The sequence below is a fragment of the Vigna umbellata genome, chromosome 4 (genome assembly GCF_029865625.1).
Source record: "Vigna umbellata cultivar VRB3 chromosome 4, Vumbellata_1.0, whole genome shotgun sequence".
NCBI lineage: Eukaryota > Viridiplantae > Streptophyta > Magnoliopsida > Fabales > Fabaceae > Vigna > Vigna umbellata.
In genome coordinates, this window is record NC_142168.1 from 5,333,913 (window position 1) to 5,360,073 (window position 26,161).

The following is a 26,161-nucleotide window of genomic DNA, read 5'->3' on the forward strand; positions in this document are numbered from 1 at the left end:
TTTTTCTCCTACATAATGCTTTCTTCTCTTTTCTTTGTCACATGACACATTGAGAACCTCACACACAAGTCCATGATTTGGTCAACTAGGGGTTGGTGGAATGGGAACACATAGGGGTGTTAGACTTCATTTTATATTATCTTTCAATACAAAATTTTACTTTTTTTTAATTAAAATCTTATTTTAATATATTATGTCACTTTTGTTTTCAGCATATGATTAAAATCTAATAATAAAAATTAAATAATTTTATATATTAAAAAATGTTTTTAATGTACCTTTAGAAATAATTAAATAATAATTATTCTCAATTATTTCATTCAGTGTTATAATTATAATACTCCATAAAACATAAACTATTTTCAATATTTACAATATTTTTAATTTCTCACTCGAAAACTTGAATGAAAAAAAAAATAAACCATTCATGTTCTTAGAATTCGTCAATTTGACTTTTAATAAAATAAATACATATAAATCTAACTTGTATATACAAATTAAACAATATAAAACAAGCTCCAATTAATTGCGTAGTGTTTTCGTTAACATTTTTATTCATTAAAATGTATTTTCTGTATAATGAATTTAGTTATGTGTATTATTGTATTAGTTTTTTATATTTATCTGCATTTCAACAATATCTCTTGATGTGCTTGCAATTTTAAAAATATCACTGAACTGAAAGAAACCTAACGGCGACAATTCAAATGTATTTAAATTAGATCGTTATCATAGATTTTTTTCTTTTAAATATAATGAAACGTAACCATAATTAAAACAAATATATAATTTTAAAAAGCGTGTGAAATTGAAGATAGTCCAAATCAACCATTGGCATAAAAAAAATCCGAGAATTAATATTCATCAATGTAATTGAAATAACATAACACTAATTTTCGCAATTAACACTATTTAATAAAAAATAATGTTAATCTATCAAAAAGATACACAAATAATTATTCTCTAGTAACAAAAATGTTAAATCACATCATGGAAATCAAATCAACATTTTCTTACTCTGTCTCCCCTTTATCCGAAAAGTGTTAGAACCTGAAATGGAAGAATATATAACTCAATTTTGGAAATTGAAAATATTGAATTAGTATTTCTCAGTCTCTGCTTTACGTTACAGATTAATACATTATAATTATAACATGTTAATTAAAAATTATGGCAATAGTACGTTAGATTAAAATTAATTAGTAGAATATTAAATTGATTGACTTTGGTGCAATTTGTGACAATAAAAAAATGTGTAATTAAGACAGCACATAGTCATAGTGATGATAAGCATTGAAGATATGAAAAATTTATTTAATTTTATATAAATCTGATATGGGAATATGAACACTATTAACTCCTCAACGGTGTTGCAATATGAACACCGTTTATTTTTAAGTTCATATAGGGTCGTGTGTTACTGTAAAAACAAACTTTATATTTAATAAATATAATTATTTTAAAAACGATAAGTAATAGAAATTTGGATCTTAAATTTCTATATTTAATTTCTTAAAATTAAATTAATTATACACGTAATTTTCCTATGCATGAAAGAAGAGTAACACGTGAATGTTGTCTTAAAAAATTACGTGAATAACATCATTAGTTTCCTTAATGAGTGAGATTATGAAAATCTTCTAGTGCTTTAATTATTTTTCACTTCGAAAAAAGAAAAGAAATAGGGAAGTATATGGATTTGTACAAAGAGACAAAGGAGGAGGTAAAGTAAAGTATAAGTAAGTAACATAATTTGGTGGCTTTGTTGTTATTTTTTCCTTACACACAAAGATAATATCAGTCATACAATGGAGAAAGTGAAAGAATGAGGGGAAAACCACATAAGACTAACGTATAACATAACCTTATTTTTAGTCACTTAATTGTTGTTAAGAATTTCATTACTTTTTAATTTTTTGAATTAATAATTTTTGTCAATAATAATCAATAGTTTACCAAATATTGAACAGATACATAATCTCTTATGACATTTTCAACCATAAATTAAAGTAATATATTATCAAATTATTTTATATTAGTTATAGCTTTTTAAAAATATAACTCTTATGATGGAATAAAATACATTGAGATCGAGACTTAAAGAATTAATGAAGTTGTTCTCAATGTTTCTTCTTTTTCTTTTTTTTCTTTATTCCTACTGTTTAATTAATTATTTGAAATACCTTACATGCATATATTTTATTCTTATCATCCAAAACATAGATTACACTAAATATCTATATGAGGAATTTATATACTTTTTCGCAAATCACATTAATTTAAAATATTTCAAACATATTAAAAATGCAAGATTTATGTGTTGGCTCACAAATGATTTTCTATTTAAAATTAATTATGAAGAATATAAATAAAGAACAAAAATATAGAATAATAAAGATGTCATCCATGCATTTTTCTTAAAATATTTGATTATTAAATACATTATCTTTATCTTTTAATTAGTTTGTTATTATTTTTTATTTGTATTTCAAATTTAGTTTATATATATTTTTATTCAAATAATAATAAATTAATTAAAAATAAAAGATAAAAATAATATATCTATCTTTAATTATATTTTACATATATCTTTTTACATTTTACATAATATCATTATTTTGTCTAGAAATATAAACGTCAATATTAATTATTAAAAGAATAAAAATTAATATTGTGCTAAAGTTGAATATATAAAATAAATAGTTTTAAAAAAACTAAAATTACAGTGATATTTAAACACATTACTATGTTAAAATTAACAATTTATTTATAAATAGTAACAACGGAAGGTGCATTTATTGTATGTTAAGTCATATTCTTAAAAAGGATTTGTTGGATATCAGAATGATTTTCCAAGAAAGATGTAACAAGAGGAATCGACAGAACATCAAATCTTGTACTCCTTAAGCTTAAACAAGTTTGAGAATTGTCAGATCTTCAAAATCCAGTGCTGTTCTTTCTTTCGTAGTTCTTTTTTACCGTTAAGATCTTTTGCCGCCGAAAAATTGACAGCCAATCTCAACCGTCTGATCAACAAATCCCCAACTTCTGTGATGGTCCACCTCCTGCAGTGGACCCCACCTGCACCGTTCTGATTCCGAAGTAAGAAAATAAGAGAGCTTTTTATCTCTCTCTATCTCTCTCTACTCTCTCTACTCTCTCTGTATGCTCTTGTCTGTTCCCCCACCACCATCCTTTGAGTCACACCAAAGCCACTGTGATTCCATTCCATCTCTTTTCTTTTCCTCTGAATACCTCTAAAGTTTCCATTTTTCTGACATGGGTATCTCTTTTTTTCTGTGTTTATCTTAGTTTTTCTCTTCTTTTGTCTCTTTCGACTTGTCAAGTGTGGACTTTGTCTGGGGTGCCATCATGCGTTTGGGTTGAAGAATCTGTGAACTGGCGGTGTTCTATATGCTGTGCTGCTGCTTCTGTTGCTATTCGTGCTTCTAGCTTGAGGGTTTTGTTTATTGTGGTTGCATCTTTTTGCGCGTGCGTTTGTGTGGATTGGTTATTGGGTTGGAGATGTTGGGTTCAGGTACCAATTTGGTGACCACGGTCATTGGGTTTGGCATGAGTGCCACTTTCATTGTGTTTGTCTGCACCAGAATCATATGCGGAAGGCTAAGAGGAGGTGTTGAATCTCGGATGGTGTATCAGATTGAATCAAGAATTGATATAGAACAGGTAAGTTCGGTTGTTCCTTTTTCTTCCTTCCCCTTTTCCTGTTTTCGCCTCTGAACTGGGCTTGATTTTGGGTGATTTGTTCAATTTCTATGAAACTTCTGTCAATATTGTAATCTCTGTTTTATTTTAGTCATGAATCATATGTTATTTTTCTGATCCGGTAGTTAGTGTACTAGGAATGAGGATTGCTGCAATTTTCTGTGGTTCTTTCTAATATTTGATTCTGATGCAAATGCTGCATTCTATTTCTAAAAAGTAAATCTGTGGCTTGGCTGTAAGCTTTTAATCAGATGTTGGGAATTGGGCATTTGTATCTATGAATGTGTATATTTCCCCTTAAATTAATTGCCATTGGTCATGATAAAATACCAAGATTTATGCAGATGTTCTAATCCAATTCGTAATCAAGACTTTTTCAATGTAAATAACAAAAACAACTTCAAAGCCTTATCTTACTTGGTGGGGTCGGGTAAATACATCACACGACCCATTGAGCTGGGTCAGTATTAACACTGCATTAGGGTTCCTATGCAGCGGTTCTAACTCATTAGACACTATTTGAGTCTTCCAACACGTTTCTTCCGGGTAACAACTTAGCATTAGCAAAAATCTGTCACGAACTCGTTAGTGATCCATGTTTGATATGCTGCAAGGTTTATGTTATTTCAAGTTCATGAATAGAATGTTTCTAGACCCTCCAAATAATGGTGGATCACGAGAGATTGCACTGTCTAATTTGTAATTTTTAGTTTGTCATCATTCTATACTGTGAAGGTTGGTTGCTTTAGATTTTAATTTTTCATTGTTTACTGATAGCCAGAACATCATGTTAATGACCCTGAATCAGAACCTGTTCTGCTTGATGCAATCCCTACTTTGAAGTTCAACCAAGAGGCTTTCAGTTCCCTTGAACACACACAGTTAAGTTTTAGTCTCTCAATTGTAGGTCACAGACAAGAAGTTCCTCATGTTTTCCTTGACAGAAGATTTCAAACTGTTACAGTAATTTCTTACTGCATAGCATTGTTCGTAGCACATGATATACAAACAACTTTGATAAATTATCAAGCTCATGCAAGGAGGAGATAGATATATAACTTTGTTTGCTTCTGCAGGTGTGTAATATGTTTGGCAGATTACAAAGAAAGAGAAATCTTGCGTATCATGCCCAAATGTGGCCACACTTTTCATCTTTCTTGCATTGATATATGGCTGAGAAAACAATCTACCTGCCCAGTATGCCGTCTGCCATTGAAGAACTCTTCTGAAACAAAACATGTAAGACCTGTGACGTTTACCATGAGCCAATCCCTTGACGAGTCTCACACATCAGAAAGAAATGAAAATGCAGAGAGACACGATGAACCTACTCCTACTGCAGCCAGTAACCCTTTACAACCAACTTCAGGTGAAGAAGGAGCAAGGCAATGATCTAAGAAGAGAAGATTGAAAAATTTCTGCTTTTGTAGAGGGATGCTTCTAATTATAGATTGGATTCAAATTCTTTGTCTGTGATATGGCCTTCGTATTTAATCTCTCGGTGGTGTAAATATGCTTCCATTTGTAGCATATGAAGGCCTAGTTTTTGGTGGAATCTTTGGCATACCATGCTTAAGTTCTTTTCTCCATTGTATCACTCAATCAAGCATACTTCTCTTTAATGGTTAACCGATTAAACAAATGTTTGATTACAAATCTTTGATTAAGCAACCATTAGTGCCAGCTATTGAGTGTCCATTTTTAATAGTATTTATGGCAGAAAGATTTTTACCAAATATATCTTGAAAACGGCCAGTGGTCCCCTGTAACTACTAATAACAATAACTGCACATACAAAATTATATCAGATATATCTGTAAATCTAACACATTGAAATATTATAAAGAATTCAAAGAGAAAAGTCTTGTTCTTCTCATAAAATATGTGTGTAGCAGGATAGGTTCTATAAGTAATGTTCAAGCAAATGCACAACTTGAAGACTTGCAATTTAGGAACATATGTTAAATCTGTAAATTAAATTGCGAAAATAACTTATTGCTGTTAAAGGGGATATGTTATGATCAGTTTTTGAGGATATCTTGTACAGATTAGAAATAAGATACAATCCATTATTTATATATATTTATAATTTTTCTGATGTAAGTTGTACATAAAATGTCATTAATAATTGAAAACTTGTCTACTATTTATGTACTAATAGAGAATCAATTAATCTAGAAAGGCATCAAAGCCAAATTTCCTGACATGTTTGCACATGTCAGGTCATCTTGCAAGTTGTAACTATGATATCTAGCATGTGCACTTTGTTACCTCACACTTGTTTTTGTAGGAAAATGAGCAACCTAGTGGATTTAGATCAATGTACTATTTTCATGTGAAAGTGTTGGTGGTTGGATGCATATATGCTCCATAAGATAAGATGATGTTGTTAAGAAATATAAGTAAGTATAAGTCTCGCACATTGAATAAAAATAAAATAAAATAGAATAATATATAAAAAAATTCATAAATCTATTATCTTAATATTTTAGATTGATATATATAGTGTCTTTTAGTAAAAAAAAAATTTTGAAATTATTATCAATATTATCATACATTAATCCTCTCAAAAGATGTGTCTCATGCTTAAATATGCTTTAAAATATTTCATAAAGGTGAATTCTAAGTTTGGATTGTAGTGCAAAAATGAAAAGAATAATGAAAAGTAAAGGAAGTGGTTTCATAGTATGAGAGTTGAGAAGAATTACAAGTAAAGGAATGAATAAAAAGAGAAGTACTAAAGGACCATATATGAGTATAGGCATATAGATTCAAACATAGAAACCTTCTTGTTCAGAAGAAATTATATTTGTAGTACTTTAAATAATAATAGAAAAATAAGAGAATCTCAGAAAGTGACTAATGCGGATATTATTTTTATTGAAGCATCCTTTGATGTTGAATTGTAATAGGATCCAATGCATTATTTTTAGTAAGAAAAGCTGGTGGCTTGTTTTTGATAAATGGTAAGAATCTTGTTCAAGTCTTAAAGAAAATATGAATGATTTCTTAGGCATTATTTTCAATTTCTGGATTTTCTGCAACATTCATATTTCATAACTTGGTCAGACTGGAAACTGCTTTGAGGGACATTACTTTGAAATAAAACCAAAATGAATTACAGTAATCAAACATCATAGTTATCTTTATCTTGCAACACATGAATTCCTTTGAAATTTTCTACCCTCCATCAACTCCTTTTTGTCCATGATGGATAAAATCTTCACCTAATTCTATTTCTTAACCCATAATTAAGTAATAATAATTTTTTATGTAAATTGAAAATCTCCATCATTTTGATTGGTTTTTAGTAACTATTGGTTCCTCTTCTCTATCAGTAAACCAACCTACTCTTAAACCTGCAAAGCAATCAATGTATAATAATGTTTCAAAACTCCCACCATATTAGTTCATGGTTGTGGTTAATAATTCACATATGTGTATAAAAGTATTGTTAAACTAAAAGATAAAAAAATAAAATTGAATAACATAAAAAATCTTTATAAAAAATAATATATATATGTATATATGAATGAAAATACTAACTTAAAATATAATAAATTTACATCCTAACACTTTTCTTTAATTTGACTTATAAGAGGAAAACACAACTTTAACTAATTATGCTCTCATATTCAATACAAATATATATATATATATATATATATATATATATATATATATATATATATATATATTTTTAGTAAAAATATATTTTATTTTGTTAACGAAAATAAATTTAATGAATAGATGCACTTAAAATTCTATACAGGTACTCAGATTTGTATATATTTTTATTTGGTTGTTCAGATACCATTGTCTCCGTCACATATATTACATTAATCTCATATCTCAGTCTAGAATATATTATAATATTTTAAATTTTTTAAAAATACAAATACATGTGTATGTTTTTGCTAATATATATATATATATATATATATATATATATATATATATATATATATATAACTTATTCAATGTATATTTTTTAAATTTTCCAAAATTTAAAATAATATCAATTTAATTTTACTATCAAATTATTTAATACGGACTGGAGATAACAGATCAATTTAAAAATTAAAATATTTAGTTGAACATTTAACAATTCAAAGTTCAAATTAAATAAAATATATTACTAAAACATAAGTTAAACCATAATTTAAATATTTAAATAAAAGCTCACTAAAACAATCCAATGGGCCACAGGAGACATGTTGAACTAATTTATATATTAAATAAAACGCATTTTAAATAAATAATTCAATGGACAAAATAATTAAAAAGATAAGACAGAAACATGATTTCATTGTATGAATTTATGGGTGCAACCCAATGGGCCATAGAAGAGACATGGTGAACTAAAATGAAAAACCAAACTAAAAGCTTTTTTTTTTTATTATTATTATTATTATATATATATATATATATATATATATATATATAATATTTATAAAAAACACTGACACATAATTAACCTTCTGTTGAAACAAATTAGTCTTTCCAGAAGTTAGTTGGACTGTTATAATCAATCTGTTATTATTTTATTTCTTGTTTTTCTTATAAGTATATAATTTCAGTTTGTTTCTCTATAAATTTTTATATTTTAGATTTTATAATTTAAAATATAAAATTTACATCTAAACTATATAATTTGAAACATATTTTTTATTTTATATTTTAAAATGTATAATTTTAAAATATATAATCTAAATTTTATTTTTTATTTTTTATTTTACATATAAAAATATATATTTCTAAATACATAATTTTATAGGAATGTAGGTTAAAATGACGAAACTGAAAAAAAAAGTTTCTATTTGACGTAAACGTTAAATATTTACGGACCTAAATATATTTAGATAGATTCCACTAAATCTATAGCTAAAAATGATTATTAACAAATTGTTCTTATAAAAACAGCTTATTTTTTATTATCTGCAACCTACTTTAAAAAAAATGTCTTCCTGCATTTTTTTTAAAATAGTTTCTGCAGCAGTTTATTTTATAAATTACTTTAAATAATTTATAAATAATATTTTCTAATTAATTCTTGTTTCTACTTTTTCAAAAATAAATAATCAAACATGTTAAAAGAATACAGTGACTTTTTTTCTGTAATTTTGTTTTTGTTATGGACTCAAATAAGAGTAAAAAAACATTTTTCCCACTTTTTATGAGGTGAAAAGAGTAAAATAGTTGGTGAGAATAGTATAAACTAAGATGTTACAAGAAGAGTTTGAATTAGGTAAAAAAAAATAAAGTAATTGTACACCTGACTGCAACAACCAACAACCAATAATGTCAGTAACGCCCCCAATAAACAATACAAAAACATCCTCAACTTCCGTTATTTACACTCTCTACGCATAAATCATAAATCACAACCAGCACTTTCTCATTCACTTTCAAACACACTCAATTTTTGTACTTGTGTTCCATCTAACACCCAGAAGCAAAATTTCAATCTTTCAATGGAAGAGGCGCCTCCATCAATCCAAGACCTCGTTTTGTCGCTTCAACAAGCCACTTTAATGGCCAAGCAGTTACCATCATCATCCGCCGCCAACCCAACCCATCTCCACCAAATCCACTCTTCCCTCCACCAAGCTCACCGCCACCTCTCCTCCTTCCTCTCCACCCTCCAGCTGCCGCCAACGTATGCGGCCGAGTCCTCCGCCACCGTAGACCCGATGCAGGTGGAGGACGGTGGCGATGGTGAAGGTGATGATGAAGAGACCACTTCAAAGTGCACCACCATTGACTTGGTTGAAGAGAAAATGAGGCAGTGTTTCATCAAGAACAAACGCCCCAAACGGCCTCTGTCACCGTCTGCGGCGGCTGCCTTGGAGGAGAAGGGGGTTCCAGGTTATACATATGTGGGGCGGATCACGGACTATGATCCTAATGATATGAAGTTGAGGTCGTTGGACCTTTTGTATCAGTTTCATGCGTGATGTGATGTGGTGTGTCAAATGTGATAATGATGTTGCTAAATTTTCTTAGTTGATTTTGTTACGCTTATAGAAATTTAGTTTTCTTTTGGAATGATTGGTTTTGTTGATGAACAAGGAATGAATGATTTGGGTTGTATAGTTAGTTCAGTCCAGTAATTAATCTGTTTAATGTTAGTGTTAGTTCTTTGCAGATTTTCTCTGATTTCATACTTTACTGTCTTTTCTCTGTTTGCTTATAAAGAAAATAGAATTGAGTAACCCAACAATTGTGACTCCATTTGACTACACATAAAACGTGTCTAAGTTGACAATAGACAGGGACCAGAATTTGATTTTGGTATAGTAGTACTAAAAAAAAATAGCATCACCATGAAAATACAAATACAATACAGTGATGCATAATTTTTTGATGAAAGAAAATTATTATTCACAGTTTCGGATTTAAATTGCCATATGGATTTGTCACTATTAGTAGTTAACATTATGGGAAAATTACACAATTGCAATTGTGTTGAGGTTTGGACACTTCAAAAGCCTTGACATTGTGGTTAGTCTAGCCATATTCATAATATTCAAATCATAAAACGTGTGCTCATTGTCCGTTCAAGACGTGACAAACATTTGTTTCAGCTTCAAGAATAGACTGCTCTTCATTTACAATGTAGGCTGATTGATTCAATCCAGTTACATTACCTCTCTGGCAGTTAAACTTACAAACTGTGTATTGCACAAAGGAGTTTACTCTAATTATATTCATAGAACAAGTTCAGCGCAAATATTTTTCAGAGATGAACACATGCCCCTGCTTGAAACCTTGGTAGTTGGAAGGAGAAAACTGTTGGGAATTAAATATATCGCGAATTTGAGATGCCACTTCATAGTTTCTCCTTGAAAAGTTGGTTCTCTATTTGAATCGAATGCATACCTGCAACAAAGAGCTTTATGAATACGTGAATCTCTAGGGGCTTCTGCTTGAGGTTGCTCTTCAAATCCATAGTAACCCAGATTGCTACTCCTTGGCAATCAAGTTATGCAACTTAACAAAATCATCCAATGCTAGTTCCTCAGGTCTTGACTGTAAACATCAGAAGTTCAGATGGGTTAGCACAATCCTTAGAAAACAAAATACCATAAATGATGAAGTTTACCAAGAGCAAAGAAACAAAAACAAAAAATTAAAAAGTTGCACAAACTGATCACTTACAGTAGCTAGAAGACCTATGCTTGTTAAAGCTTCTTCGATCTCAAGGGATGTGCATATGTGCTGAAGTGACTTGCGCAGCATCTTACGCTTCTCATTGAATGCTGAATTAACCTACAAATATATAGCACTGAAGTTTCATTGAAATGGTGCAAGAGGTCTGTACGTTAGGACGAAATGTTAGCAAATTGGTATCATCAGTTGCTCATATTACAGTGTGACGAGACTTTAACTGAAATTAAAGTTGAAGATCCTTGCAAACTCAATGCATGACAGCATATGCTGGGGAATGGAATACCATTGAAAAGAAGCTTTTAGTGGAAGAAACATGGGGATATTCTGACGGTAGCTTCAGCTTGAATGAGACAACAGCTGCGTCAACCTACACATTTATGAAAATGAGTCATTGATGATTTATAAATTAAGATCTCGCAGGCATATTAAAATATCATATCACTTACGTTAGGCTGAGGGAAAAAATTGGTTCTTGGGACTTTAAATTTGTACTCCGGCTCTGAAAAGGAAAGTCCGATCTTACGCATAAAATTAACCAAAATTGTGGGCAATGGATAACAAAGTCTCTAGTTGCATCTTGATGTACAAGCTATTCCTTAAGAAACCACATCCAAAAAAGTAATACCAATATTTTTACAAGCACTTTCTTGATTTACAGCTTCTTGTGTTATAAATGCCAACACAGGTTAAGGACAAGTCTGAGAGTTAAATATTTTCTATTAATGGATCAGTTTTACAGGTTTTGTTTGATATAGTGTGTGAAAATTTATGATCCTTGAATGTAAAAGAATGGCTTAATAAAGATTTACACTATTTGTTGAATATATACCTGAATAGAAATTGACAAATACATTGATAGGACGGTACTCAGGGGTGCGGAGTGATGACACTACCAAGCGGACAGCAGTCTCCTCCTGTAATGATTTGATCTGGTTAGTAAGAGCTGTTATTGAATGAAGTTTCCTTTAATATTGGAAGTAAATTGAACCCTTGTCATTTTTCGAACGGGTGTTAGTTTTAAATATAAGGGATTTTTAAACCTTAAAGGGGGGGTTGGTAGAAACTAGCTCAAAACACTCCCACTGGATGTGAATGTAATGTACTATCTTATGCAGATACTGATATAAGATATTTCAATATATGTGGAGAGGATTTACTCGAGAAGAAAAAAAACTAAAACAGAGGGTATTCAAGAGACTGCACTCTCCCCCAACCTTCTCCGCATTTCTGCTCACCCCTCTATCTTCCTCCCTCTCATTTATATCCATAAAGGTCAAACTTTCCCTCTCAATTACCCTTGATTGCTTCATTATCTGTATAGACTATTCCTTCCCTCAGAGACCTAGATCCTTTGCACTTTCTCCTAATATACCCTTAGCGATTGGTGGTTTGTCCCACCTGGCTCCCATCCGTATGAGGTCTGGGGAAGGTGAGATATATTGTTAGGGTATAAGGTGGGAGGTAATGATAAAGGTTGGGAGGTAATGAGAAGGAGAAGAAAGGTAGGAGGGAAGTGAGGCCGAACGGTATTGATCGTAAGGCCGAGCGGTGGAAGGCATTAAGAGGTAAGGCCGAACGGTGGACAAGGGGGAATGGTCAGACCGAACGATGGACAAAAGGCGAGCGACCAGGCCGAACGGTGGGAGGCAGGAAGCAAACAGGCCGAACGGAGGGAGGCAGGGAACAACCAGGCAGAACGGAGGGAGGCAGGGAACAACCAGGCCAAACGGTGGGAGGCAGGGAGTGACCAGGCCAAACGGTGGGAGGCAGGGAGCGATCAGGCCGCATGGTGGGAGGCAGGGAGCGACCAGGCCGAATAATGGGAGGCAGGGAGCGACCAAGCCGAGCGGTGGGACCTGAGCCGAACGGTTGAAGAATCACCATCTTAACTGCGCAGCGGTTAGGGGGGCGAGAGCTAATTACAATAAAAGGAGCCACAATAGGAGAGAATATTCAGTATAAGTTAATTAGAGTAAATATATATATATATATATATATATATATATATATATATATATATATATATATATATATATATATATATATATATATCCTAGGAAATATTCAATATAAGATATTTATAATTGAGGATATATGCTAGGATAATATTCAAGGGGATATTCATATTAAATATAGAGATATTTATATTAAATGCAGATATATTCTAGGGAAATATTTAGTAAGAGATGGGGCGGGAAATAATTAGTATAAATAAAGCTAGAGTCTAGGGTTCAGGTATGCTTTTGATTTGTGAGTTTTTGTAAGAGAGGTTATGCTCTCAGGTAACTGACGGAGATCCTGCTCCCAGTTATTATTTATTTTCTTGATTTAGTATTCTTATTCAATAAAAGAGGTTTATTCAACTATTTTTCATTGTTCTTTGTTTGTGAGAGTATGTGGGAAGGCATTCTAGTTACGTTCCATACTCGGATACGTAACATATATTCAATTATAGTCCCCGTTTGTAATAAAGAAAGAGAGGCTATTTCTGTGACTAGACACTCAAACAATAGATCACAAGGCTACAATCTTATTTTATGCCAAGGTCTACTACACTTTGAACACAAGAAATATTACTTCAAAAAAAAAAAGGAAATGTAGGGAAAATATAACGTGGCCTTTGGATATCTATATAACTTGGGTTCTTTAGTATCCAAAATAAGTGTCACAAAAGGTCAGCTCTTTTGCAATCTCAGCCAGTTCTTGCCAACATAGATTTGGTCATTTCATAAACAATTTGGCCTTACCATCAAATTTCTAATTTCTATAATTTCTTTCCCCTATTCTACGTAGTTATGCCTCAAGCTGATAATACTGATCAAGATGCAAAAACAATGAACATTGGAAGCACTTGAACTTCAGATCAAGTGATTGGTGAGTAGGAGTTGAGTGATAGGAACGAAAACATTAGAGGTTAGTAGTTAATGAGAAAAACTAAAATCCAGACAATAAATTATAGACACTAGAGAGCTATCAATTCGAACCTGGAGCAATAGAACCACTTCTGAGAAAATGTCACCCATCGGAAGAAATAATTTGATCACATCTGTACTGATATTAAAGGGAATGTTAGCAACCACCTGCAAACAATATATCATAACAGGCCAATTCAGGACTTGTATTATTTTTCTTGCATATTCTTGGAAACTTTAGCAGCAGAACGGGACACCATAACTTCATGGTTATTATATAGCTGCCTAATTTAGGACCCTGAAGTTAAGCTTCCAAATGAATTCATTTAGGCTTATAATATTAATAGTGGAAGATTCACAACAATCACACATATATATAAAGCGCTAAAAAAAGTTATTTGACCCATTACACCCACGAATTACCCTTTCTACCCATACAAAGTGAAAACTATGATTTCTAATTCTTACAGTGATGAGTGGAGCAGAATGGTAAGTTCAATTCCTTTGTTAACTTTGTTAACAGTTCTGACTCCAGAGCTACCTAAAGGTTAAAAACACTTTGGTATTGAGTCTAGAAACACTTCGGTAAGGATTTCTTTTTTACATGGGGTTGTGGGGCACTAGATTGTTAGCCCACATCAAACCTGGACAGGCCAAATCTTGCATAGCTCGTAGTGAGCCACCGGAAGCTCCCAAATTGATACCCCACCACAAGCAACTCAATGGAGTCGTGGATTTCTTTTTTAAATATTGTTGTCTTTTTTAAATATTGTTGTTAGAGATGTAAGAAATATATCTTATATTTTTAACAATTATCATATCTATTCAGTTGTAACTTGAAAGGCTTAGGTTTCAAACGTAACTTTAATTGTGGATATTATAAAATCAACAATTCTGTTTTATTCCAAAAACAAAATGATTAAGATAAAACAACATGATTTCTAAAAGCTGACAAATAATTAAATAACGTAGTTTGCTAGTTTAGGACGTAGAGCCTCACTTTGGCATTTCTGGATTTTGAATATGTGCTTCCAACCAACGATGACATATGAGAGCGCACATGACACTTGACAATATCCTCGGTCAAAACCTGTAGTTGTTTTAATCAAAGCGTCAACATAAATTATAATTTATACATAAAAATTGGTCCTGATTTATCATAATTTCAGCAAAGAATCATACTTATGACAGAGAGATTGGAAGAAGAAATACAGACTTCCAACATAATGAACAAACTAAAGTAACAAATGAATAGACATATCAAGAATTATGAGGAAATTACAGACTGACATTACTTTAAAATGCAATAAGAAGAAACTGGGGGAAAACAACCAACGCAAATGTGGTTCCAGACTCTGATTTCAACAATCAAGGCCAGACAAGGAGTAGTGTGTAGGAATCCCCAATCATGTCATGAAAGATATAATCTATATGAACACTACAAGTAACTAGATTTCAGTTTTAAACAACATCAATTGTTATAACTGCAGTACATATTGAGCTTCTATAAACAATATGAAACTGAATTATAACTTATAAGCCTAATTTGCACCTCAATAGCACAGGGATAACAGGCATGCAATATAAAGATCAAGTTCACCATGAGTTGTACCTTCAACTTTCCTGAACTTGAAAATCTTTCACTCACGAGGGCAGCCATGTGTTTATCCTGAATCAAATGAAACAAGAAAAATAAAACTTGAGTTGAAGTAGAAGACAGCAATGAAGAATTATTCACCACTCCAACCTACAGCAAAGTTGGAAATTTTACACAGCCTACATTGTGAGAAAAAATTATTTACATTGTAGAGATATAAAAATTAACAACAGCACAGATTAAAAAGGACCAAAACAAACTCGTGCTTAGACAATGGGATCTTTGTAAAAAATGACCAGACCTTTTCAACTGCAAGTACGAATGCGCCCGAATTCAAAAGAACATTAGTCAGGGAGCCAGTTCCAGGTCCAATTTCCAACACCACATCGCCTTGTTCAATACCGGCCGCACCAGCAAGTTGGTCATTTATTTCAGAATTCAACATATAATGCTACAATCACATCAACACCCAAATGAGAAAAAAATTTCACAGGAAGATTCATTCCAAACCAAGCCCCAAACAACATTTACATCCAAACAAGAAAACAAACAACAATTCATACCAAAGCACCCAGTTAGACACCCATCAACTGTTTGATAACAGACCACAGTGAAGCACTCAAATAAATCATTCCAAACAAAAAAAAAGGACTAAACTCACAAAACTAGATGTTGCAGTGCTACATCGCAAAATTCAAGTCAAACCAACTATCCCTTGTCCATACCCACCTTCTGTTCGATGAAATACCTCAAAGAAGCACCCGCATACAATTCTCATAATAATACCTCAAAAAAGGAAATAAAAAATTGGAGCACCACAACATAATGGGTCATGCCAAATTTTCTTAGAAAACAAACAAAACAGAAAAAATATGCAAACCTGGCCAAGAGATTTTCTGGGGAATCTGCCTTTTGATTTGAGAGCTTTAAGAGTGGCATGGTAATCATCAGCGCTTCGCGTGGAAGCTTGGCTACTTCTTTCAGCACAAACTACGTATGGAGCTCTCCGCCTCACGCCAGAGGTGCTATCATGCGCCGGTTTCCGGTGGCGGTAAAGCAATGCGGAGTGAGATATTGGCGGGAACGTTTGAACAGAACATAGCGAGGAAGGATTCATGTTTGGTTGTTCGTTACTTCCGTAGTTATCTGTTCTGATACTTCCCACTTTTATAAATACACATTTCATACAAAAATAGTGATCTTTAACCTTAAGAACAACAATTTTCATAATAAAAAAATATTTCTGAATTTCTTAAACATTCTTGATTTTATTGTCAAAGAGGGCCTAGGTAAATGCCAATTTTGAGCAAGCATTCGATTTTTTTTATTGGTGTTGCACTATCAAAGTGTAAATAAATTGAAAGATAGCAAATTCCTTCATATCACAACTATAAAAGTTAATTTGTGTATTTCAATAAAAGGAACACGAACAAGGAGTGTTATTTGCTACATATTTTTTCTCATTTTAAAATTAATTTATAGCATTTATTGTGTGAAAAAACAATGTTTTTTTCATTTTCCAGAAAAAGATGAATATAAAGGTTTTTTTTCTTTGAAGTAAACTTCAGTTTATTTATATTGAACTTTGATTCAAATATATTCTTTTTCATGTGATATAATAGACTTTAACTTTGCTACATTATTAGTCGCAATAAATTAAAAACTTTTATATTTATATTTTTCATGGATGATTTAGTTGAATTTCAAATTAAATTGCTTATTATGAGTTAATTTAACAACTAATAAATATATATGACTATTTTTGAAAGACTATTTACAATTTGATTAGATTGTAATTACAATATTACAATATATTTATATTCATCCAAACATGATAGCAATTTTGTATTGTAAGGATATAAATCATGTTTATTTGAAACTATTTCTCATCCTACCGATATTATTCAATAGAGCGTAAAATTAGTCTTATAAGGCACTATTTCTTACAAACTTCTTGGAACTATATTAAAATTATATTTTATATGCTGCATTACCATAAAAAAAACAGACAAATTTGAATATAGAACAACATTGCAGCATTTGACTGAATATTTACTCATTGCTACTTTTTTAATATATTTTTTAGAAATATAATTGTCGATTCTTATTTTTAATTCACATACATATGATCTTGCCAAATTAGTCTATGATGTAATGTATTCTAATTTTAGTCCTTGTAAGAAAGATTGGAACCGAATATATAGAAAATAAATTGATAATGATGTATTGAGAATCGACATCATACATAGAGAATAAAATGTATGTTTAATTACATCCTTTCAATGTTTTTGTACACACTCGTTACACTTGAACAAGAAAAAAAAATTTAGAGATTCAAAGAATATACTAAAAATGATTCAGATAGGCAAGATAACTGCAAACTAACACTTACATTATAGCAAGCTCTCATTTGTTTAACACTGTTGGGTTTTTTTAGTGTTAAGTTTTGCACATGCGCAAAAATCTAAACATTACAATGGAGAAAAAAGAACTATAAACTAACTAAAACTTATTCACAAAAATAAAGAAGCAGACAAACAAAAGCAAATATTTAATTACACATAAACTCACTGATCTGTGTACTCAACTCTATTTTCACTGCTTCGATACTGTGTTAATGTCAATAATTTCAAAACTCAAAAGTCACTAGTCAAACAAAAGGCGACGCCTCACAGATTTTGGAAGCTTGTCAGAATTAGACATGTTTCTTTTCATTTTTGAACTCTTGCTGCCCTCACTATCAGCATCATTGGATGATTCTTCTCTTTGTTTTGATTGACGATGTTTAATTTTGGTTGATGGAAAGAACTCTGTGATGCTTAACTGAGTACTTCTTGAGTTTGGAGAAGCTGGTTTTTCATTTTCTTGGCACCTTGATTTTGAGTTCTTTCTCCTATTCCCGTCCTGCAATTGAAGCACCAGGCACTATTTTAGCACTGCTAACCAGCTTAGTTGATCCAAGATGTTTTTAGGATCAACATCATGTTTATCTTCTACCAACTGCTACAGTTGTTATAATAAAATCCTTGCATACTTCTTGGACTCAGTTTATGAATATCATGAGAGATCCAAAAAAATGGAAGCATAGGATATTAAAATGACAAAGCAAAAATAAACATAGGTTATAGGTAGAATGATGGAGAATAATAAACACCTGCTCCTGCAAAAAACTTTTGACTTCTGCAGGAAAAGCAGTCCGTACTAGGTCCATGTTTTCATCTGTAAACAGAAAACTACATCCATCTACATGAATCTCAGGAGCATCGTCCAGTAGATCCACCATTTCATCAAGCTCTACTACATCTTGTTGCACACTGGATTCATTTGATGGAACTTTGCTGGTGTTAATGTTTACACCTGCACGTTTCCACTTGACCACATAAAACTGATATCCATATCTCATTTTCACACGTTCAACCGAATCAAACTCATATTGCCCAAATAACAAAGTTTCTCCCGTAGGAGTAGACATATCTCTCAGAAAGATAGTGGACATCATAGGAAACATAGTCCGTCGAATGTAGGATGGTTCCCAATGCTGATGAAAGTTTAAAAAATCAATCAGCATCTCAATATTGGGTTTTCCCCATATGATCCGAGGACCATCACTTGCTGCAAACAGAAGATTATAGAATGAATGTCAATACAATACACACCAGCAACTCTAGACTATAAAATTCATATCACAGTTCAAATGACCTGAAAAGTAACCATTGTCATTGCATAGGTACATGTCAATGATTTCATCTTTGGGAAAGTTTGGCTCCTCCGCAATTTTGTGACAAATTTTTGAGTACCGATTTTCCTCTCGTTTCTGCTCCTTATGTCTCCTATTCTGCAAATCAAATATCATTGAAAATTATAACCTGTTACATTTAATTCAAGTAAAACCAGACAAGCGCAAAGCCTTCTAAGATACATACCAAAACACATGAGCAGCAATCACATTTAAAACCCTCTGGTTTTCTCTGGCAGCCTTCATCATCCTTTGTGACACAGGATTCACAAGAAAATTTCATATGATCTTTCTTGCTGCCAGGATGCCCACATAATGAGCAATGAGGTTGTTTTGTATTCGGGCAGTTTCCATCAACATCTATGTTGTCCTCAAATTTAGTGCAGCTGGGAATTTGTGAAGTATCCCCTTTGCCTATCTCCTGTAATCTGCTTCAAAATCATCATCAGAATGCCAAGACCAACATATTTATTCAGGTTATCGAAGTCTCACTTTGTAACCACTATTTCGTTTCTAAACAAAAAGGCCAGACTATAATTAAAGGTTTGATGAAATGGATAGACATCCCTTGAGTTTGTTAACTATTACAATAAAAATAGATAAGGAAATACCAGAGACTTTGTCTTGTCACATTAAAATACTTAAATCAGCGGGGAATTTATTAGTGTTTAAAGGCATTTTTGGATCCCTTTAGGTTGGACTGTGCGCTATTTTGGTCTTCCAAGTCTTCTTCCAGACAATTATGTCCTTCTACTAAAAAAGTCTTTACAAATTGTATCAACGGAATTGCTTTCTGTTCAAAACTAACCAATCAAATCACAAAAAATATTTTTTCTTCCTCTTCAGACCCTAACCTCACACCTTAAAACATTCTTCAAATTTTGTCGAGTTTCCACTAAATTTCTTATCTATAAACTTTTAAATGATTTCATGTCCCAATTTAATCGTGAACCCAACCCCCAAATATTAGGATAGAAAAATAATTTGAGCGTTGAAGTAAAAGAATATCAACAAACAACCAAATTTTATTTCTAAAAAAGAAATTATTAGCTCAAAAGACAAACTTGAGGTACAAAGGTTGTGAAGTCCAAACTAGAAGGAGTAAAAGTACATTACTTAAAATTAAAAATCAAGCTACATGCAATTTGTCCGGTCTCAAGGGGCCATTCCATAACACTTAAATACTTCAGATGATACAACAAAATGTTTATCACTCTGAAGGATCCATACCTATTCAATATATCATCTTCATTAAAAGCTTTAGCAAAATGAAGTGCATTATCAAGCCCAATTCCTCGAACACCATTCATATCATGATCATTTCCAACCAAAAGAGAGATAGCTATCAAGTGTTTCCTCTTCAATCCAAGTCCAGCTTCAATATCTGACATGTTGTAGCATTCAAATGGTTCCTGCATGCAATGAATTTATTCAAATTTGTCCCTAACCAGTGATTTTAATGGTACTGAATGTTGGATCCAACCAAATCATAAGCTATGTGTTTTGGTGTTTTGAAGACACATTGAATGGGTAATCATACTAAAAAAGATAAAAATTAGTAATAAATGCATTCAAGAGAAAGCAGGAGTGGTATATATATGAAAGGAAAGTTGATAGAGTTGCCACTAAGATGGTTTGGTGATGTGAGAAAAAGGCCAACATAATCCCCAATAGGAAAAGCTCACTAGATAGGATAGCCGAATGACTGAAGGTAGAGAAGGAGACTGAAAAGAACCCTTACTGAAACCAGTAAGATGGACTTAAATCTAAAAGGAAGGCCTCATCACTGGCTTAAGTTTATATAAAATACAATGGCTGACCCCAGTTAATATAAAAAGAAAAAACCATTAATATGATTAATTAGTTTCTTACTAGCAATATTTTCAAACTTAAATAAAAAATACTCCATAAGTGTTCTCAAGTATTTTCAAAATAGAAGTGCACCACACTAAATGTTTGAAATCAATCACTTGCTGTAATTGCTAAGTTATGCCGACAGAAAAAAACTACAAATTAAAATTATTTTTTCAAAAAAACAAAAAACTGTCATAGAAGAACAGGTGAAAAATTCATTGTATAATATGGTCAGTTGAGGAAGAAACTAGGGGTACATTTACAGATATCATACATAACTTTGAACTATATCAGGCCAAACAATCATAAGTTTGTAACAAGTACATAGTCTATAAAAACTCAAATTTAAAGTGATCAGCCAATGTTAGTATCCAGATTAATGAAACCATTTAGAAAAAGTCATCTGAAATACAAATGTGAGCTAAGAAAACATACATCATATTTTTTTATAATAAATTGCCAGGAGATAAAAAAGAAAATACAATTACCATAGTAACTTACTTTGGAATTGGGACAGAAACATTTTATAATGCATTTTGCCCCAAAGAGGAATGCATCACTGTCTGCTGTGATGCAAGCATCTACATGACCTTCACTATTTAATTGAGCACAGAGTGCTTCGGCCTCTCCTTTAGCCTGTAGTACAGGCATTCCAAGTAGTTTGACCAGTTCCTATAACAGGAGAACAGGTAACTATCAGAAAACAAATTGACAAACCTGCATCCATATCCAACAAATGTGTAATTAAATAAGTGTTCTTGCTATAAGGTATATGTGTAAACATTAGGGAAACAAATTTTGATTGAAATGCATATGTAGCCTGAGACACAAAAATAAGATCAAGTTGGTGGTAATCATAGGAAAAGTAAAAGCATCCCACCACACATTCTTGAACTCGACTTGAAAACAGGCTGCTCCTTTCTGCTGAAACACCTTCAGAGACTGGCAAGCTAGTCAGCTCAATGCCACAAGACCCAAAATATCTTGCAATCCTGGCCTGTGCTTTCAATGGCGATGGAGTCCCATCAACAATGAACACAGGGAGTACCCCAAACTGCAAAAATCACCATATCATCATCAATATTCAAGTTCATCCTTTGTTTTACTATTCCATATCTAAACTAACTTAACATACAAGGTAAAACATATAAGCAAGACCCATTTAGATTAAACCCGTCACCTTACATGACATTCCAATCCAAGAGTATCAATTTAAGTCTACATTAAACATAAAGAGGAACAGCAATTTAAATAATCCCATCGCAACCAAAATGACACTCCAATCCAATACTACAAGAATATTAAGTCTAAATCACTAAACTTAATAGATAATTATTTTTTGTATACAATATCGACAGTTCATGCAAACTACCTAAACTTTCAACACTCCACTTTTACAAAACCAAAAAAAGACAATAACACCTCTTAACATGATCATTTGTTGAACCAGTCAATTAATCCCAATTTTTATTTCATGTAATTAAAATGTGCTAAAAATAAAAAATCTTCTTCAAAAAACAAATTTCCTAACTTCCTGTAACATTTCTAGGGTAGAAAACCTTGGAAAAGAGATTGATGGTGCGGAAGAAGGTAATTCTGAGGTGAGGTTTTCTGACATGAGTGGCCTTCATAGCATTCTCATGCTGAACAATCCAGAATGATAGGTCCACAGCAACTCGCTTGTTCCTCAAGAAATCAAAACCCTCGCGACGCGCATAGGGCTTTAGCAGCTCCCAGAAATTACCACCAACCCCCATCTATCAGACAAGAAAAATACTATGCGAAAACATTGTCAAAATTTAACTTTGTTCTGATTTTCAGTGAATTAATTGTTTTCTAGGTTATCGTGTGAGGATGAAAACTCAGTGTGACTGTCATTGGTTGAGACAACGTGGAAATTAAAATGTAGCCGTTGGATTTCTTACCGTTATCGGTGGAAGGTGAAAGTTCAAAAGCCCATTTGGGTTTATTGGGCTCAAATATGTACATTGGTAGTGTTTGGAAAAAAAATTAAGTGATTTATATTTAATATTATATGTTTTAATTAAGGTATGATTTAACTTTAATTTAAAATGTTAGTTTGTTTAAGACAGTCTAATGTCTATATAAGTCTATATTATCAAGCAATAAGAAATTATTTACCATATAAAGTTTAAGGTGATTAAGTTATAAATAATGCATTGGATGGAGTTCATATTTTCTTAATTAGTTTTACGTGTTTTAAAATATTTTTCAAAAAAATATTTTTTATTTTTATTTTTTCTGTTAAAATATTTACAATTCAGTGAAAACAAATTATTTTATATTTATTATTTTTACATGAAAACAAACTCATTGTGAAACTTATTGACAGTTGATTAGGCTTGACTAAAATAATAATCCAAAATTTAAAGAAAGAGTTCAAAATTGTGCCAGATTTAATGCAATATTCAAATCATTAATTGGTGAATTATTAAGATTTTCTTTATATTATTTATTTTATTCTTAATTTTAAGTATATTTTTGGTTTTTTTAGACTTCAAGAAATACCTTTTGTAGTTCTATATTTGTAGATCAACTCTCTAAATCTTATATAAGAGGAATTTGAAAAAAAAAACAATATTCTAATTTTTATATCACTTTGTCTATTTGTATGGGTTTTATAAAAAGGTAAACTCTTTTTTCTTTCAAGTTTATACACTTCATCGAGTTATAAGTATTTGGTGAATTATTGAAAGATTTAATAATTTATGTTATATAAGATTTACATTTTTTTTTACTAAATTATAATATTAAACATGTTTTTTATTGGTAGAAAATTATTTTATATTAAAATAATTATTGTAAAGATATAGAGAGTGATATTTTAAAATCGATAATTGTTTAAAAATAGTAAAACTTATTATTTTAATATTAAAAAAATTTAGTATAAATGTTTTTGTTATAAACAAGTTTCATTATTTTAAAACACATTATATATTTACCATATATTTAGAAACCATTTTTCTAGTATTTTCTGATTTCTCTCTCGGAGTTCTTCCTCTCTATTAATCTATTTGAAGATATGATATAGTAGGAGTGATCCTCGCAACAAGTTTTAAAATTTGGACAAATCAATCTCTCAATTTGGGTAACTTAAGTTTCAACCCTTTTCTTGGTATATTTATATTTTCAATTGTATATGAGCATTATTATGCTTGCATGTGTCTTTTTAATTTTTTATTTGAGTCTCTGCTGAGTAGTGGTCATGATAGTATGATTTTATCGTTCTTATAATGTTTCTATATGTAGATAGAGCATCTTATGTGATTGGAGGTAGTTTGGAGTTCTAAAGTTGTTTCAGATGTCTTAACAGGCGATGAAAGCTATTTATACTTGTTTTAATTTGAATTGTTTAGTTAATTATATGTAGTTGTGTTGAACTGTGATTTAAGGTGATGTGTGCTTGATTAAATCTATATTGTAGCAATGTGATACTTGTATGTTATGTCCAATGTTGAAGGAATGAGATTTTTTTTACTGTGTCTGTAATTTGGAATGCCACTATAGAGTTCTTTAATTGAGTAATATGGCTGGACTTGAGTTAAGATCATAAACTTTTAAGTGATGAGAAGTTTACTAAGTGATAATTAACTTAAGAGGACACAATTAATCAATTAAAACTCAAAAGGGGACATTCATTGTACTAATACATCGTCGATTGTCACTGATAGCGCTGGTGTGTCATTCCCAGGATTTAAATCCTGAGAGCATTTCGTTAGGTAAGCCCTAGGCTCACTGGGTTGGGCGTCATTTGGTTAACGTTAGGCAAGAACCTTTCAGATGTGCCTTTGGTGGTTGAATAACACTAGGCTATGATTTATGGCGTTAGGCAGTATCAGAAGATTTTCTTTTCATGTTTGTAACTTCATAAGAGCTTGTTTGATTTGTATGATGTAACTATGATGAAATTATTTATCAATATACATATGTATGATGGTTATAATGGGTTCTGTATGTGAGAATGGTTAACAAAGATGAAGTAAAGTGTGATTTGTCTTGAAGAAATGAATTCCATGTAGAAGTCCCATTTATTCTTTAAGATATGCATTGAAGTAGGAACTCATATAGGAAGTTATCATGATATTCTACTGATCATTCAAACTCATATAGATAATGGATTACGGGTTGAGAGGAGATAAGTAAAAAAAAAAAATTTGAAGTTTTAAAGACTTCTATAAGATTAATCTTGTGGGTGGAGAGTATCCACCATAAGTGCTAAAATTTTCTTGTAATCTAATATTAATGGGTTTTATCCAGATGATTGAATCTAGAAGCGACTCTTTTAATGTGACTTGTATTTTAAAATGTTATGATTTTCATAACTTGTCAATATTGCTTGTTTAATTATGATAACTTTTTTGTATATTAACCTATCATTTTCTTGTTGTTGGTTTATTTTGTGTTTGTATTTTTTTTTTTTTCAATTATCACTTTATCAGTTCGCAAATGAAAATACATGTTTAGAAGCCCCTCTAAATAGTAAGTAGTTAACTGATACTATGTAATAATACTATGTAATAAGAGTAATTAATTTTGGTATACCGTTGTGTGATTGTATAAACGTCATATATACATATATATATATATATATATATATATATATATATATATATATATATATATAATCTTATATTTTGAAAGACTCAATTAATATATTTTATATTCTGAATTATTTGTTTCGAATTTTATTATAAAATATTTTATTTTATTAGTATTAAGCTAATGTTAGAATTATTAAATTGTATATTAACAAAGTTAAAAAATAATTAAAGAATTTTTTTAAAAAAAATAATGAAATTATAAACTAATTAAATAGGTGAAACTGAGACTCCAAATTTTGAACATATAATTCTTTTTTCACAAAAACCAATCTCAAATTTCAGAGTTCCCTTGTTTACATTTTTAATAGTAATCACTGTTATAAATAATGATTTGAAACTTCCATTAAAGAGATCAATTTCAGGAAGAATGTTCACGCACCTTCAAATGTGAAGCATTACAGATGTATAATATAAAAAGTGTATTCTTTATAGTTTAACTTTAGTCCCAAATTTCTTGTATTTTTCTAGTCTTACAATTCTAAACTAAAGTTATATACTTTATTTTATTTATACCACTAAATATCTAATTAACATGAGACTA

The 26,161-nt window shown here is 31.1% G+C and overlaps 4 protein-coding genes across 5 annotated transcripts; 2 read left to right on the forward strand and 2 right to left on the reverse strand.

Moving 5' to 3' along the window:
* Positions 1-3,141: 3,141 nt before the first annotated feature.
* Positions 3,142-5,409, forward strand: LOC124823401 (uncharacterized). The gene is made up of 3 exons (XM_047295593.2): positions 3,142-3,687; positions 4,504-4,607; positions 4,803-5,409. Exons 1-3 carry the CDS (start codon positions 3,526-3,528, stop codon positions 5,116-5,118), a joined length of 582 nt encoding a protein of 193 aa, XP_047151549.2. The 5' UTR covers positions 3,142-3,525; the 3' UTR covers positions 5,119-5,409.
* A 3,627-nt stretch (positions 5,410-9,036) lies between these two features.
* On the forward strand, positions 9,037-9,863 carry LOC148199093 (uncharacterized). The gene has a single exon (XM_088114710.1). It carries the CDS (start codon positions 9,201-9,203, stop codon positions 9,681-9,683), a length of 483 nt encoding a protein of 160 aa, XP_087970836.1. The 5' UTR covers positions 9,037-9,200; the 3' UTR covers positions 9,684-9,863.
* Positions 9,864-10,249: 386 nt separating this feature from the next.
* On the reverse strand, positions 10,250-16,576 carry LOC148199094 (ribosomal RNA small subunit methyltransferase, chloroplastic-like). 2 transcript variants are annotated; one of them, XR_015785660.1, is made up of 11 exons: positions 16,289-16,576; positions 15,710-15,859; positions 15,424-15,480; positions 14,812-14,901; positions 13,884-13,979; positions 11,729-11,813; positions 11,346-11,398; positions 11,183-11,266; positions 10,888-10,998; positions 10,609-10,758; positions 10,250-10,518 (listed from the first exon to the last, which is right to left on the reverse strand). XR_015785660.1 is itself a non-coding variant. In XM_088111870.1 (10 exons), the coding sequence occupies exons 1-10, from the start codon at positions 16,523-16,525 to the stop codon at positions 10,693-10,695; spliced, it is 1,029 nt and encodes a 342-aa protein (XP_087967996.1). In that variant the 5' UTR covers positions 16,526-16,576; the 3' UTR covers positions 10,250-10,692. The 2 variants fall into 2 exon arrangements, 1 of the variants encoding a protein (XP_087967996.1); XM_088111870.1 differs by having other exon boundaries at positions 10,250-10,758.
* A 1,203-nt stretch (positions 16,577-17,779) lies between these two features.
* LOC124844918 (flap endonuclease GEN-like 1) lies at positions 17,780-22,862 on the reverse strand. Its single transcript, XM_088111984.1, has 8 exons — positions 22,558-22,862; positions 21,879-22,052; positions 21,500-21,670; positions 20,375-20,556; positions 19,332-19,572; positions 19,108-19,243; positions 18,563-19,020; positions 17,780-18,312 (listed from the first exon to the last, which is right to left on the reverse strand). The coding sequence occupies exons 1-8, from the start codon at positions 22,753-22,755 to the stop codon at positions 18,055-18,057; spliced, it is 1,818 nt and encodes a 605-aa protein (XP_087968110.1). The 5' UTR covers positions 22,756-22,862; the 3' UTR covers positions 17,780-18,054.
* Between the last annotated feature and the right edge of the window lie 3,299 nt (positions 22,863-26,161).